Source organism: Athene cunicularia (assembly GCF_003259725.1).
Source record: "Athene cunicularia isolate RWA chromosome 4 unlocalized genomic scaffold, athCun1 chr4_part1, whole genome shotgun sequence".
Lineage (NCBI taxonomy): Eukaryota > Metazoa > Chordata > Aves > Strigiformes > Strigidae > Athene > Athene cunicularia.
The window spans coordinates 12,504,763-12,519,218 of NW_020799098.1; the positions used below are offsets into that span (position 1 = coordinate 12,504,763).

Sequence of the window (14,456 nt, forward strand, 5' to 3'; positions counted from 1 at the left end):
CACCTTACTCCTTGGCCAGTACCACAGAGGTGGGAAATGCTGATCATGCACAGCCATGCTTTCAGTAGAAATAGCAAAGGAAGAAGGGAAAAAACTGCCTTATGAGTATTCTTGAGGAAGCATAGTATACAGACAACTCTGGTGGTATGTGCTACATCTGCTCTGACCCAGCACAGAACAGCTCTTGCCTTTCTATACGCAGGCAGCTGATGCCTGCAAGGGTGCATTTTACAGAAAAAGAAAATTGTGAGGGTGGGAATGGGTACACATAGCAGATCAGGGTAAGACAGTAAACTTCTAACTTTGCAATAGCAATATGTATATATATGTAAAAAATATATATATATATGTATTTGCAATACATATTTCATATATATATTTCATTCATATATTTGCATACATATATATTTCCTCAAATCAGAGTAAGGTCTTGCATTTTAATTTTAAGTGGTTTTGATCTGCCTCTTTCAAATCTGATTGAGGGTAACAGCATGTTCTGTTATTGAAACATAGGCTGCTCTGCCATGCGTCTCCTAGTTTGAATGCTTTAGGATTGTTATGGGTTTCTGTAGTAATAAGTTAAATAGATGTGTAGCATCAATTTTGAAGATACAAGATTAGTGTGCACACATCTTTTGTGTATATTTGACACTTTCCACCCCCCTACCTTCCCAATAAGCCTTTCATAAACTTATAATTTCAGTATAGTTAACCTGCAGTGCTTGGTAACACTGACCATGGTTCTGTGGACGATAACTGTAATATTCTGAATATAAAAGATAAATTCTTTTATCTGTTCAGTTTTCTCCTCTTCCTCCTCATTATGGACTCTCTTTGTCTCTTCTGGTGAAGTGCTTCCATATTAAGGACTCCACAGCAGGTAAAGTTGGCATACAAATCTTAAATCTTGCTTGTGGTAGCTTCTACTACTTGAAGTTTTTGAGAATTGGGACGGACTTGGCAGTACTTCAGTGTGCACATGAATGATTCTGCCCGTGCCCCCCCCCCTCGCCCTGTTCTTGGTGGCAGATGGTCCTTTAGGGACTTCTGCCAGCAAGTGCAAGTCAGAGTAGCCTCCAGGAGTGACTGCATCAGTAAAGATATTGGGCAGCCTCCTTGCTGAGCTTAGTAGAACCAGGCTGCCAGTGAACCTGATCTATTGTTTTTGAAGTTATTTCATATTTTTCTCACAGTAATTGGAGTAGCTGAAGAGGAAAGTGTTTAGCTCCCCGTGAGAGTTGTCAAACATAACAAAATTAAATGATTGTTACGAAATAAATGCCTGGAACAGTTTGTTTCCAGTCTTAGTGCTTCTCTGAAAGAACAGAGGTACTTTCTAAAATATAAGCTTTAATGTAAAATTTCTGTTCAAAACAATTTCCATCTGAAATATAAACTCAATTGAATGAGTTCTGCAGGTTGGAATGATTTTCATGATGCCAGTAGATGCTGCTCTGTAGCACTACTCTCACTGCCATAATAGTTCTATACATAACCCAGATTTAACCGATGGATATCTGTTTAATAATTAATGGATTTTTTGGGTATAAAATAGTGGAATTTCATTTTGTGGGTGAGAATTCCTCTTTATGCCACATTCTCTTTGAATTTATATTCCTTGTTCTTTTTCAGTTTGTTCCAAGTTCTCCCCTGAACACTTGCCTCTGCCTGACCTCTAATACTGTGGATGTCTGGTCATCAGTGAGTGTTTATAGAATATGGCAGAAGTTGGTCCCATGTGCCCCTCATGGGCCAAAACAGATGTCATTTTGTAATCTTTTGATGAATATCTTGCAAACTGCAGTAATCTGAATTCTGGGACTTTCTCTGTGCTCTACTAGGCTTGGAAGAAATGCTTGACAGAAAGAGATTATTTGACAAAAGTGCTGGTGAAAATACCACCCTTACTCCCATTTTACATGGTTGTGATAATAACTGCAAGGTATCAGAATTGATGGGTGACTAAAAAAAACACTTTTATGTGAAAGACGATTGGTACAAAGAAGATGCCAACCATGATGATACAATAGGAAAAACCCTAGCTTCAAGAATAAAAATTTCCATTGACTTTGATAATGCAGAGATATAATTATGTTCAGCTCTCTGCCCATAAATCATGATCAGATTTGTATCTTTCCTGTTATTTATACAGTAAGAGTCACTAGGCACAGCTGGTTCTGTAAACACAAGAAGGAGGTGGTTTCTGCCTGGAGAAATGTTAGTGTTAAGTATGAGACAAGAGACAATGAGAGGATATATTAAAACAGGGGGAACATGAGGTCGTGGTGACTGTGTTGGTCAGCACAAGAAGCAGCTGTAATATGAACCTGCCTGACAGGTGTCTTTATTTGATGATAATCTGTTTGTTGCTGTGCCCTGAGGAATACAGTTTGTTTTAGCTGAGCTTGGAGTGGAAGTCAGATCAAGCAGATCTTCCCATCTATGAAAATGTTCATGTTGAAAATATTCTTACATTGCCCTTAATCACTGTTTTCTGCACATACTGATGCAACAATAATAATTACCACTGTAATCACTGACTGAGCAGTTGTCCTCATACTCATGCAGTTGCGTGACAGTCTTCTTGGACACCGTGGGGCTCCAGCGATTACCCCAAAAACTTAAGCTAGAGAATTTTGATGGTTACCAATGAACTATGAGAAATGTTTCTTCTCATCTCTGGAATGCTGGTTCTCCCTTCACCCATGCAGCAGAATGTATAGAAACTCACCTGTGGGTTCCTCAAAAATCTGCAATGTAAACATGCAGAAAGAGGGAACCCATGGATAAATTTAGAGAACTTCAGGTGGATCAGAGAGTCCTAAGCAATTTAATCTTAGTGTAAGTAGATTAGACATGGATGTTTTCTGTGTTTATTTAAAAGACTGTACTGTAAAAATTGTAACTGTACTGTGTAGTTTGAATATAGTGCAATAAGTCTATAAACCTTATTATGGGGACCTGACAGGCCTTAATAAGTGCTCTTTCTGTCCATAAATTGCCCTTAGTTGAGGTAAAGGATGGGTGGTGCAGGGGCCAGGAAGTAGCAAAGTTCTTTCCAAAGTGGCTTTGCATCAAAGATGCTAAGATATTTGCTTGTCCACTACCAGACTCCAGGCAGATTCGGTGTCTTTCTCTCTCCCCCTGCCCTCTCCCCCCACCTGTGGTGGGATCCTATGCCATAATTGATTCATAATCTATTTTTAGAGATTTTTTTTATGACTCTGTTATTCCTAGCAAAACTGTATTTCAGTTGTGTTCAGGTGGTCTCAGCAACAGATGTCAAGTGTCGCTAAATAATGAACAAGCATGTATGAGAAAGGCAAGAATATTCACTCTTTCTGTAATCTTGGCCAATTAATCTTCTATTCTCTGCATGTTTTTCAAAATGATTTTATATCTTTACTATTAATGAAATATTAGGATATAGATAATATATGAGTATTGCTGTGGAATTGAATGCATTTATATTGGGAACATGCCTTGCTCTGGTTTACTTTTAATTCATTTTTCACCTATTATTAAATGTTAAAATAAAAAATAAGAGAATTACAAATAATGCCGTAAATCAATATGCGTCCTGAACTGCAGAGCAAGTAATTTTTATGAGGGCAAGCCCCTGTATTTATAATAAATCAAGTTCATTATCTTTTGAGCTTCCTGATTAAAGTAATTAGTCATTTATGCTGAAACAAAGCCATCAGTGCAGCATCAGCAACATTGCTTTGTTTCACAAATATTGAATCTTAAATTGTTTTGTAAGGGTCGTTGGTTATAATCAGCTGCACATTGTAGTGTAAATTTGTTTTGTTGGTGGGGAAGTATTTTCCTCTAACCCAAATTAATACACCAGCCAACTCTCCTGCAGTTAGAACAGTCTTTAAGACTGTAGCATGAAAAGTAATATAAAATGGAGATAGGACATAGCAGGTGGAGTTGGGTAGTGAGCCGGTATTAACTTGTGCTTAGTGCTGAGGGCAGGGCCTCAAAGTTAGTGAGGGCTACTCCAGACTGTGCAGATGACAGCCTCTGAGGAAAGTTTGTTGTGCAGTTTTCCCGACTTATGCAGCTGCTGTGCTCATACCTGCCTGTTCCCACAAACAGCTGCAGAGAGGTCCAGTTAATGCCATTCGCATTGGAAATCTGGGAAGTGCTTATGCTTTTATACCTGTAAAATACTGCTATTGCCTGAGAGACTTTGCCTTGGAATGTCAGTTCTCTCCAGCTAGGTGCAAAACACAGGTCATTCCAAGCTAAAATTCCTGCTCTTGGGCTATGGAAAAGCATGTGCAAAATCAGACTTTCTCCTGATCTGCTTTAGCTGTTGGTAAGAATAGTTTGTTCTGGGGTAGGCTCAAGCACAACTTTTTTTTCAGTATGAAAGCATTGTGTGCATCTGGAATGTGATAGTTTCTCTTCTATTTCCAGACATCAGTTCTGACATGTAAGTACTTGACATCTTTCTTAGTCCTTCCAGACTAAGGGTGACTTTTGACTTCCACGAAATTTGCTTTAGTCTGGAATAAATCCATACCTTGAGGACAAAAGGTGACTTTTCCTTGGAGGAGTTCAGAAGTCTCCTGAGTTGTTTTTTGGATATCAGTTGGATATGCCATGCCTATAGGTAGAAATAAGTAGGATGAGCCAATTAATTTCAGTGTAAATCAAGTTTTAATTCTGATGGCAGTTTTTGTTTTATCAGTACTGTCCCAGACTGGGTGTTCCCAAGAAGCATGATGCTTGTGAGCAGTATAATTAATTGCTAATTAATCTTACCTCCCTAAATCAGATGACAGTTCTGGTTCCAAAATAAGTGACTTGCTAGTTCTTTAAAGGTTTCCAGTAAGGAAGAAGTTAAAAGTAGTTAAATGAAATGGACTATTACTTATTACTGGCTCCTTCAATCTCCTTTTACTTTATTGTGCTCTGTTCCACAGACTGTAAACCCAAGATGTTTACCCTTTCAGTAGCTGGTTTGCAGTTACTGTAGACACTAAAGAAAAGGAAAATGGATTAAGCTGTTCTTCTGTTCAGTGCCCTTTCCGTGAAAATCATCATCTAATATAAAAAAACCCAAAGTTGATGTTACAATAAGAGAAGTGTATCTTGTCTTTTCAAATTGTGTACACACAGCTGTATACTGACTGCTTGGTCAGGTATTCTGAGAATTGTTCCAAATTCTGCCCTATACCAGGAGGTGTGATGTCTTTCTCTACCCTGGACAGGGAGTGTTGGCACCTGACATTAATGCCTAAAAGCCACAAGAGCACAAATATATTATTTTGTATGCTGCAGCTGTGATTTTTATTAAGAACCGAAAAGGGCGTTTCAGTTTGGTTCTAGATCTTTCCTATTTATGTTGAAGGGAAAACTTTCACTGACTGAGAACTGATCACAACATGTTATGTGGTGGTGGGAAAATGTAACATTAGAAAGGACCTAATGATCTACTTTGACTGAAACTTCCATTACATTAAAGAAAGCAAGTCTTTTTCTGATTTAGTTTCTATGTAAAATTCCAATTCAAGGGTAATTATGAATCTCCAAATTCTTTTATTTCATGTTAGATTACATCCTTTATTAAAATAAGGGAAACCTTCCCATCAGTTACTTTCATCACCTGCTGTGCAAACTAATAATGCCATGCTAATCTAAAAAGGAGTGTCAGTCACAGTCACATTTGAATTCCAGCATAACAGGAAGGAGACAATTAATAGAGAAAATTAACTGAATTAGTGCTATTTTGTACAACTTGATTTTAAATTCTGCAGTCTATCAAATACATCAAGAATGTAAGGTGTGTTTTTAAAGTAGTACAAGTTTGCTTACAGGAATATTCCATGAATTGTAATTTTAAAATATTAATAATGAAATGTTATTTTTTTTTTTTTTATTATTTTTTTTTTAGCTTGTACTCCTGTGAGAAATAAGTGATAATATATAGGGTGAGGATTTGAGAGATTCAGTTTAGAAAGAAGGGTAGTTGTGACTAAGTGCAGGTTAGCATGTGAGCTCTGGCATTTTTTTTACCTGTTAGTGATGAAACACTGAGCAATTTCACAAGAAAGCTTACATGTGCATTAGAGAAAGACTTTGCATATGCTAGGACAATGAAAATAGGTATTTTTCAGAGATTCTGTATTTCTAAGCATTGTTTATAGTAAAAAACCAGGCAGGCTACAAGGAGTCCTCTAAAAGGATGAATGTTGTCATTTGAAAAGAAAATAGGTGCTCCTGACTGTTCACCACCTGGGTATTAATGCAGCCAATTACTGTGTCCTGCTTTTCAAACATTATTATGTTAGAGCAAGAAAAGAGCCAATATTGTATTTTATATGACCTTTCTAATGCTATATATACACATATAGATTTGTGTTCTTTGTCTCTTTGGTTCACCAAATGTTTCTTATTTGTGGCTCAAGGCATTTATTTATTGCTAGGCTTCAAGCTGCGGTAAGCAAGGTCATAGATTAAGAATTGATTTCCACAGTTGCTCTAGCATACAAACTAAATTTCTCTTGGTTGGTTATAAAAACTACAGCTGAGCATAAATTCAGCTTTTCAACATTGTCTTGAAAATTAACATTAGAGCAAATGAGAAACTACTCTAAGTATGTACTGCATGCTTAATTTAGGCTTTCAGCTAAAACCTAAGGAAAGCAAATTGGTTTTATGCTGCAAACATCTAAGTAAAACCATGCTAGTACTGAAGTAGGGTTTTTTTATTTCACGTGTTCTTTTTTTGTTATTACTTTGTCTCCCTTATTTTATTTAATCAGATTTTCTGTAGTTTTTGGCAAATCATGTTTTGATCAATATGTTGATTAGTTTCTTGGTTTTGCTGTATGCTCCTAGAGTCAGTGCTATTTATAATAAGAATGTGGGTTTCAAAATGGAATACAGTTTCTATCCTTTGGAAATAGACAGTCCTACTAGAAATACATAAATCTGCTATTTTGTGAGCTTTGTCTCTAATGTGAAGCACAGAATCTTGTTAAACTGAAAATTCACTAAAAATCAAGGAGATATGTTTTGGGGTTGTTTTTTTTTTTTTTTTTTTTTTTTTTTTTTTTTTTTGAGGTGTGCTTAGTGTTGGTAATGATATAACTACTACACTGTGCACAGAGATCAGTTTTTGTAAACATCAAAGATGTATAACTTATGAATCTCTGCTGCAATACACAGATTCCTAGTAACTAATAAACGTTGTTACAGAATTCAGCCTCTTAGACATATCTTTAAAGAAAATATTTCTGATATAATATCCTGTCCCTGCCCTCTGTTTTTGAATTAGTACGCCTAGAGCAGTAACCATAATATGTAGTGTATGTTTTCAGATCATAAGCAACATCATCAGGTGGTTTTACAAATATATGTTGGTCTCTACTGTTCCTGCACACATCATAGTTACTGTTTCTGCCATTAACAGAGGAACCAAATTGAAATTTTTTTTTTTTGTTTCACAGAGAGCATTGTGTTTGCTTGATGGGAATTCTTGTTTTGCAGTGCACAGTTCACACTACTGTACTGCACTGGCCCACAAGGAAGAGAGTAGTATGTCAAATGTTTTGTGGTACTCTGTAATCCTAAAATAGAGGCTAAATTGCCAACACTGTTGCACACAAGTGCATGAAATAACTTTCTTCACTGCAGTCACAATAGGTAAACAGAAACAACTGGAAAGCAAACTGCTGTGTTTGATGAGACTGATAAAAAAGTTTAGCAGGTAAAACAGGTATGGAGTTACTTAAAAATATAAACGTGATAAGAAAAAAAAATGTGCAGAAGTGAAGTACCTCTGATGTAGAAATCACTCCTTTCCAATTCAGATGGATGTTTTGGAGGAAGGAAGTTGTGACATTCATCTCTTGATACTGATTCTTATCCTCTCCCTGTACTGTAATTTGCAGGATTATAATACCTGGATCTCCTTTCATGGCTTTTCCCAGCTAGCCATTTTTTGCTAGCACTTGATCTTATTTTGCAAAGTCTCGAGTTGGAGCTTATTTTGAGGTATTGAAAACTAAGGATTTTGTCGGTGTTTAAAATGTCTATGTCCATAATGAACTTCCTTTTGACTTCCTTGAGATTTCCATAATGAAGATACTTAAAAAATGCAGCTTTGTGGTGAAATGAGGTGAATCTATTCAACTCAGACTTTATCTGAATAATAAAACAGTCTCACTGAAAGCTTTGTTAGGAAGGAATTATGATTATCATATCAAGTCAGGTAGTCAGGAAGGCTTCTTGTTAGGGCATTACTGCAGGACTAACTCAAGCATGGTTATGCCTGACTGAATAGAAGACTTATGCCCATTTCCAAAATGTCGATTTCTTTTTTGAAAAGCACTTAAATATGTATGAAGAATCTTGGACTGATTAATTAACATTGAATAAATTCCTATACAAATGAGGGAAGTGGAGAGAAAGCAAAAATAACTAGTTGAGCATGACTCCTTGTGTGAGGTTGGCTGCCTGCAGAGGCACAGGACTAGTATAGCTCTATCACTGGTAATTCATTGTAGATCACCTGACGGTGAACTTTGAGGAACAGAACCTTTTCAGAAATAGATCTGGCACCAGCCTCCTCTATATAGATGTAGCAGTACATATTTTCATTTGTTTTTTCCTGTTCTCCTCACCCTTGTCCTGAGATGGAGAAACTAGATGGAAGAATTACTGAACAGTTTTATTCTACTCCTGTGATAAGGTTGGTGTAAGACATAATAGTGCTAGAAATCTGGTATTCTACTTTTGTATCTGCCTTCACTTCAGATGTTTTCCTAAAACCAGCAAAGCCAGTCTCTGCAGTCATCTAATTCTCATGCCAAGTATGTTCTCCACATGCAACCACTCTCCAATGACACCCATTGCAAAACATTAAAAAAATGGTGTTTTAAACAAACATAGGAGAAAAGGGTCACCATTGGTGCCCTCTGCAGTGTGCTCCAAAGAGAGAAGAGAATGGAGGGAGGTGAGGGATGTCTTTTATAAACTACCTGAAAAAATCCTCTGAGATTTATGGGCAGGAGTCAGCAGTCCACATCTGGGGAAGATCTGTCTGACTGCAGTCTAGAAGTTTGGGCTTATGTCAGTATCTGTTGTGAAGAATACTGTTTGAAAAAGTGCACTCACAACATGTATTTGGGACTTCTGGGGTCTCTGATTTAGCAAAGTGTGCTGGTGTGGTGACTTCAGTCTTCCTTTTGCATTTGAATTCTGTCATGTTTGCTATCTTAGCACTTGATGTGGAATCTAGCAAACTCTGTGGTCTTTCTGACTTTAAAAAATTAAACCCTAAAGGTTTAAAGTGTGTAAATATAAATATTCTTATCATACTTTGATTATTGTGACACAATTTGTGCTTTTTCAAACATTGTTATCATAATGTACATATGCTCTAGTGGTAGTATTCTGTTACTTTAGTGGGGATTAATTCCACAAATCCAGTATCTGCAGCCAGAGAGCTAATGAGATAATTTCAGAAAGGTCAAGGGACCATAGTCATTTACATTTGATTGAGCTTTCTTGGACTCAGGCAGGTCGAAAAGTTTAGAGATCGCCACTATATCTGTGGTTGGGGATTCTTCCAGTTTGTGGGATTGCATGACAAGTACAGGGGTAGCATATGCAGGTTCTGTGCACCCCAATGTACAGCACCTGGGGTCAGGTACTGCACTGAAGAAGGCAACTAATAACAGGAGTTCATCTATCGCTCTCCTGTCTGCATATTTTGGGAATATAATTCCTTGGCATGTGTTAAAACAGTAGTGAGGCTTCTTTAACCACTCTGAGGGGAAAAAAAAAAAATAAATTAATGGTAGTACCTAGTTATGCATTCCTGACTTTGTCTTCCTGACACCCGCTGCCTTGCTCTGACATGGATGGTTCTGCAAACTATACTCAAGCAGAAGCTGGGAACAACTGGCCTTGCTGAGACTCTTCCTAAGCCTCCTTTTGTGTGCTGTTCCCTCAACACCACGAACAACTTTCCCAATAACTGACAAAGACTTCAGATTACAAAACTGAAATAAACATGTTCACCAGATGCCAGCACCAAATAATGGTTTGGTCCTAGGTGGCTTTACTTTCTGGTGTGATGGTAGAAAATGGGACCGTGCTGTACGGTATTAGCAAGGGAGAGGATGAGGGAGAAACAAAGGCTGTAAAAAACTGAAACTATGTGACCAAAGGAGTCCTTGTACTGTAGGTTTTGAAGGCTCTATAATTTAATAAGTATCAAACACATTAGTGCATCCTATCTGTTTTAAAACAGCTTTAGTCATACCTTATTCTTTGCTACTTCTCTGCTGTGGAATTTTTCCTTTGTACTAAGGCTAACTTTAAATGTTTCAGGTTTTCCTTTCCCTAGCAAAAGGGGTAAACTCACAGCCAAGAGTGAGACAGTTCTGCACTAAGCATTCCACCTCTGTGGTTACCCCATTGCTGTGATGACATTTGAGCAGCTCTAGATTTCAGTGCTGTGATTACATTTGAGCAGCTCTAGATTTCAGTACTGCTGTATCATTTTGCTTTCAGCTTTTAATGAAAAAGTTTTCATAGCCAGGGAACAGAACAATAGGGGGGTTTGTATCCACCATCAGCCCCTCTCCCCCAAAAAAGGTTCAACTGAGTGAAATGCTATTAAAACCAACATTTGAACAGATGCCAAGTGGGAAGAGACAGCAAGCATGTAATCAGGAACAGTTGAATTATTTCAGAAGGAATATATGTAAAATAATAAATTATTTTAAAACAGGTTTTCTTTTGCTTCTCTTCTTTTAATCACAGTCTTATTTAAGAACAATAACAGTCCTTCTGTTGGTCCCTCTTACTGTCTCAGTAACCTTGCACTGAAATGCTATTATTTCACCATATTAAGATCTAATTTTAGTAATCAACCCTTATGCACTGAATATCTTGACATTCACTACTTTCTACACTTTCAGGTTTTAATAAAGGCACACAGACTTCTTTTAGTTCATTACTGTAAGGCAAAATGAGACACGTTATGCATCTCTCATAAAGGCACACATTTTTGTTTGCAGATGGATGAACACATTATGTTGTGTCACATCTGTGTCTAAGCAGATGTAAGTATTCATGTTGGGTACAGGTTATTTTTTTTCTTGAGATACATAGGTATAAAGTTTGAATAAAAATACAATGTTCAGTTTTTAGACATTACACAATGCCCTTTGGTCAGCAGTTTATACAAACACAGTTTCCATATTACCATGCGGGAGGACTGTAACAGTCATCATCAAACCCAAGACTGGCAGTGCAAATTTCTGAGCAGAGGAAGAAGACCTTTCCAAAAGGAAATTTGCAAGAAAATGTATTTAATTTGAAAGGCTGTGGTATCTCTCTCAAATTACGGTTGTTTGTTCATTTGATCCATTTGTCCAGTAAAAATAGTAGCAGATCCTGTGAGATCTACAGTAGAGCTTTTTTGATCATGGGAATCCAATATTCATTGCTCGATGGCATTTGCTTTTATAAACAAGAACTACAATTGTTAATGTTCTTGTGAGTATCCTAAATCAGCATTTAGAACACACATATTTCAGGTGTGAGTATGCAACCAGGGATTGATACTATAACAGCTGTGTTCCAGTTATTTATTAGGTAAGTATTTTCATATTTTAAAAATAAAATGTATGGATTTTTTTTTAACCAAAAAATTTTTGCAATGGATGCTTCAGCACTAAAAATCAGCATTATCATGGGTCCTTTCTCAGTCTTCAGTCTTTTGCAAATTGCAGTAGCATACCTTCTGAAAAACATGAATGCTGATTTAGAAGAACACCTTCAATCACTGATATGAGTTTAAGAAGAGACATCAGCAGTGTAAGATGGCTGTACTACAATTTTCACTCCATGGAAAGTCTGCTCAGTATTTTGCAGTGCCATGCATGCTCTGTTACATGGCATACACCTACACTGGCTCAACCAGAGGAAAATCGACAAAAACATGCAGATGCTGAGAGATGCTTGAAGAAGTTGAAGAAGTAGAGGTCTTCTGGTGTGAAGCTTCTAGGTATGCCCTTCTTTTTATCAACAAAATGACATAGTACTTGAACTATTGATTTTCTTTTACTTGGTATCTGGATACAAAGTTGTTTATGATATTTATTTCTTTCTCGTTGATGGAAAGTTGAAGAAGGGAGTTGAACAAAACATACAGGGAAGTTCATGTTAATATAGAATGTTTTCCATTTTCCATCCTCTCAATAAAATGCACTGACATGGGAAAATTTGAATGCAGTCCTGATGACATGGAAAAGCAAAAGAGAAGGCCACAGACTTGCAAATAAAACTTAATTGTTACTTGCTTATTTAAACTGACAAGGAGACATTGCTCCATGACTAGCTCTAAGTTACTAATGATACTGGCGCTATGTTTTATATATCACATCATTCACGTACTTGATCATCATTCTCTCATCATGTTTTATGTTCTTGGCCTGTCCAAGTTCAGTTATGGCAAAGAAGCCTCTGTGCTCTTTTTGGATGGCTTTTGGTTTCTATTTTCCTTTGTTTTAAAAATAATCAGATTGCAAATCTTACACAGGGGGATGAGCGATGGACATAATCCTTGCTTTGCTGTCTGGATCATGAGCATCTGATACATGATAGTTCTCCGCTTGCTGCAAAACTACTCTAGTAACTCCATGCTGTTCTGATTGCTTTTTGTCTCTTTGTGCCTCTTAAAGGCACTGATGTGTGTATGTTTCCTAACTCATTAGTTCCTTTTTTAAATTCATTAAGAGTTATTTCTCTTTTATTCAAAAAGAGAAGGAAGTGGTAAAAACTAACTACACTGGAGCAGAGTAATAGAAAAACAACTCGCTATTCAGGCTTAGTTTAGGGAAAAGAGATTTTGCTCCCTTATTATCTTTCTCTTAAATAGGTCAAGAGGTGGTTTTGTATTTTGTCCACACCCATTTTTATTCTTTACACTCATCTGAAAATCAAGTCCATTGATCGGCTGAGATGCTCTCTCTACTAAGTGATCTTAAAGTGATCCAAAGAGTAGCCTTAAGAAAGCAAACTTACAGGATCTCTGTGCTTTCAGTCTTTGTTGCTGTTGGCAACCTGAATGTAATTTGATTTCACAGTACTCACAGCGTGCCAAGGAAGAGCTAATCCTGTAGATGGGTAGTATATTGCTCCATATTGCCCATTCCTAGTCCAGTCAGGCCATATGAATAAACATGACTTTGTACCGAGGCTTCCCCCCTCAATATAGCCCTGGAATCAGGGCTGATGCAACCTCTTTATATGGGGTGGAGGCAATTGAATTTACAAGTAACAAGGAGCACAGATACCTTGAAAAGATTGATTGAGGGAGCTGAGATGTTGGATGTAGAACTAACTGACACACAGTTTTGAAAAGTTGGGGGCTTAAGGGAGAAATTAAATGACCTCTCTATTGTATGGCACAAGTGGATCAGTGGTTCTGTTTTTATGTTTTTCTTTGAAAGATATCACCTGCTGGCTGCAGAGTGGGTGGATTCAGCTTCCTTCTGGAGCCTGAGCAAATCACTTGAGGAAGATCTTGCTTTCTGCTGTGTCCTAAAGACAACATGGAAGGGGAGAGCATCTATGAGGTTGATTCTGGAGATGGACTCGGAGGTAAGGATGCCTATGACTTATTTTTGCTTTCATCCCAGCTGGCTGGTTGCAGGAAGCCCTTATGACAATGGACCTCGGAAAACACAAAAAGCAAATGTGATAAAGATGTCTACAGTTCATTTATTGTATTATGTCACTTTGCAAGCAGTGAATAAAAATTTTTGAAAACAACTGTGTCCTAGAGGAAGTGGCACATGTAGATTCTGCACATTCTAAATGTTGTTATTTAGTGTCTGAGATGTCCCAAAGATTATGCAAACCCTAAATATTTACAATAAAAGTAAAGGCATGTAGCCTTTTGTCTTTTTCTTTGTTTCTCTTTTTTCTTTCTCACCTGCCGAGTAACTGTATTGCACACACTATCTGTTTTGTTTGTATTTATTATATCTTATTTTGTTTTTATTTAACTGGACTGCAGAAACCATCATGAAATGGTATTGACTGTTTTCTAGACTAGCAACCCATGTGTAGATGCGGACTTTTCATTGACTTGAAATAAAAAGTTTGTTTTTACTTAGCTACTAATTCTACAGGTGTATACAGGGGACAAATTAGCTAACTTCATTGCTGTGGTTTATCATCTTCATAATGGAGCAACAGCTTCTCAGAGAAGGTAATATTACATACTTCTACAGGGATGCTGTTCTTTGCGTATAACGCAGAGGACCTTTCATAGAGTTTTGGAGTAGCTACATCTGCTTTAAATTCCTGGTTTAACACAGTTTCTTCTGAGATTAACTAATCAAACACCTTTAGTTTGCAGAACACCTTGAACTGCCTAGGTCAACTCTTGAGCACAGAAATCTAAATACTATGGG

General features: G+C 37.2%; 1 protein-coding gene across 7 annotated transcripts in view; it reads left to right on the top strand.

The window, feature by feature from the left end:
• The window catches only part of PPP2R2C (protein phosphatase 2 regulatory subunit Bgamma), a 142,247-nt gene that overhangs the window by 30,430 nt on the left and 97,361 nt on the right, over positions 1 to 14,456 (top strand). For 3 of the 7 annotated variants that reach the window (XM_026846800.1, XM_026846797.1, XM_026846799.1), the window contains exon 2: positions 13,488 to 13,638. The exons of 3 other annotated variants lie outside the window; for them this stretch is intronic. Coding sequence is in view for 3 of the 4 variants with exons in the window: in XM_026846797.1 (XP_026702598.1) it covers positions 13,590 to 13,638 (49 nt within the window). In the remaining variant the exon portion in view is untranslated. Of the gene's footprint in view, positions 1 to 11,943; positions 12,041 to 13,487; positions 13,639 to 14,456 lie in introns of those variants that run through there. One more of the 7 variants, XM_026846798.1, reaches the window with a different exon arrangement.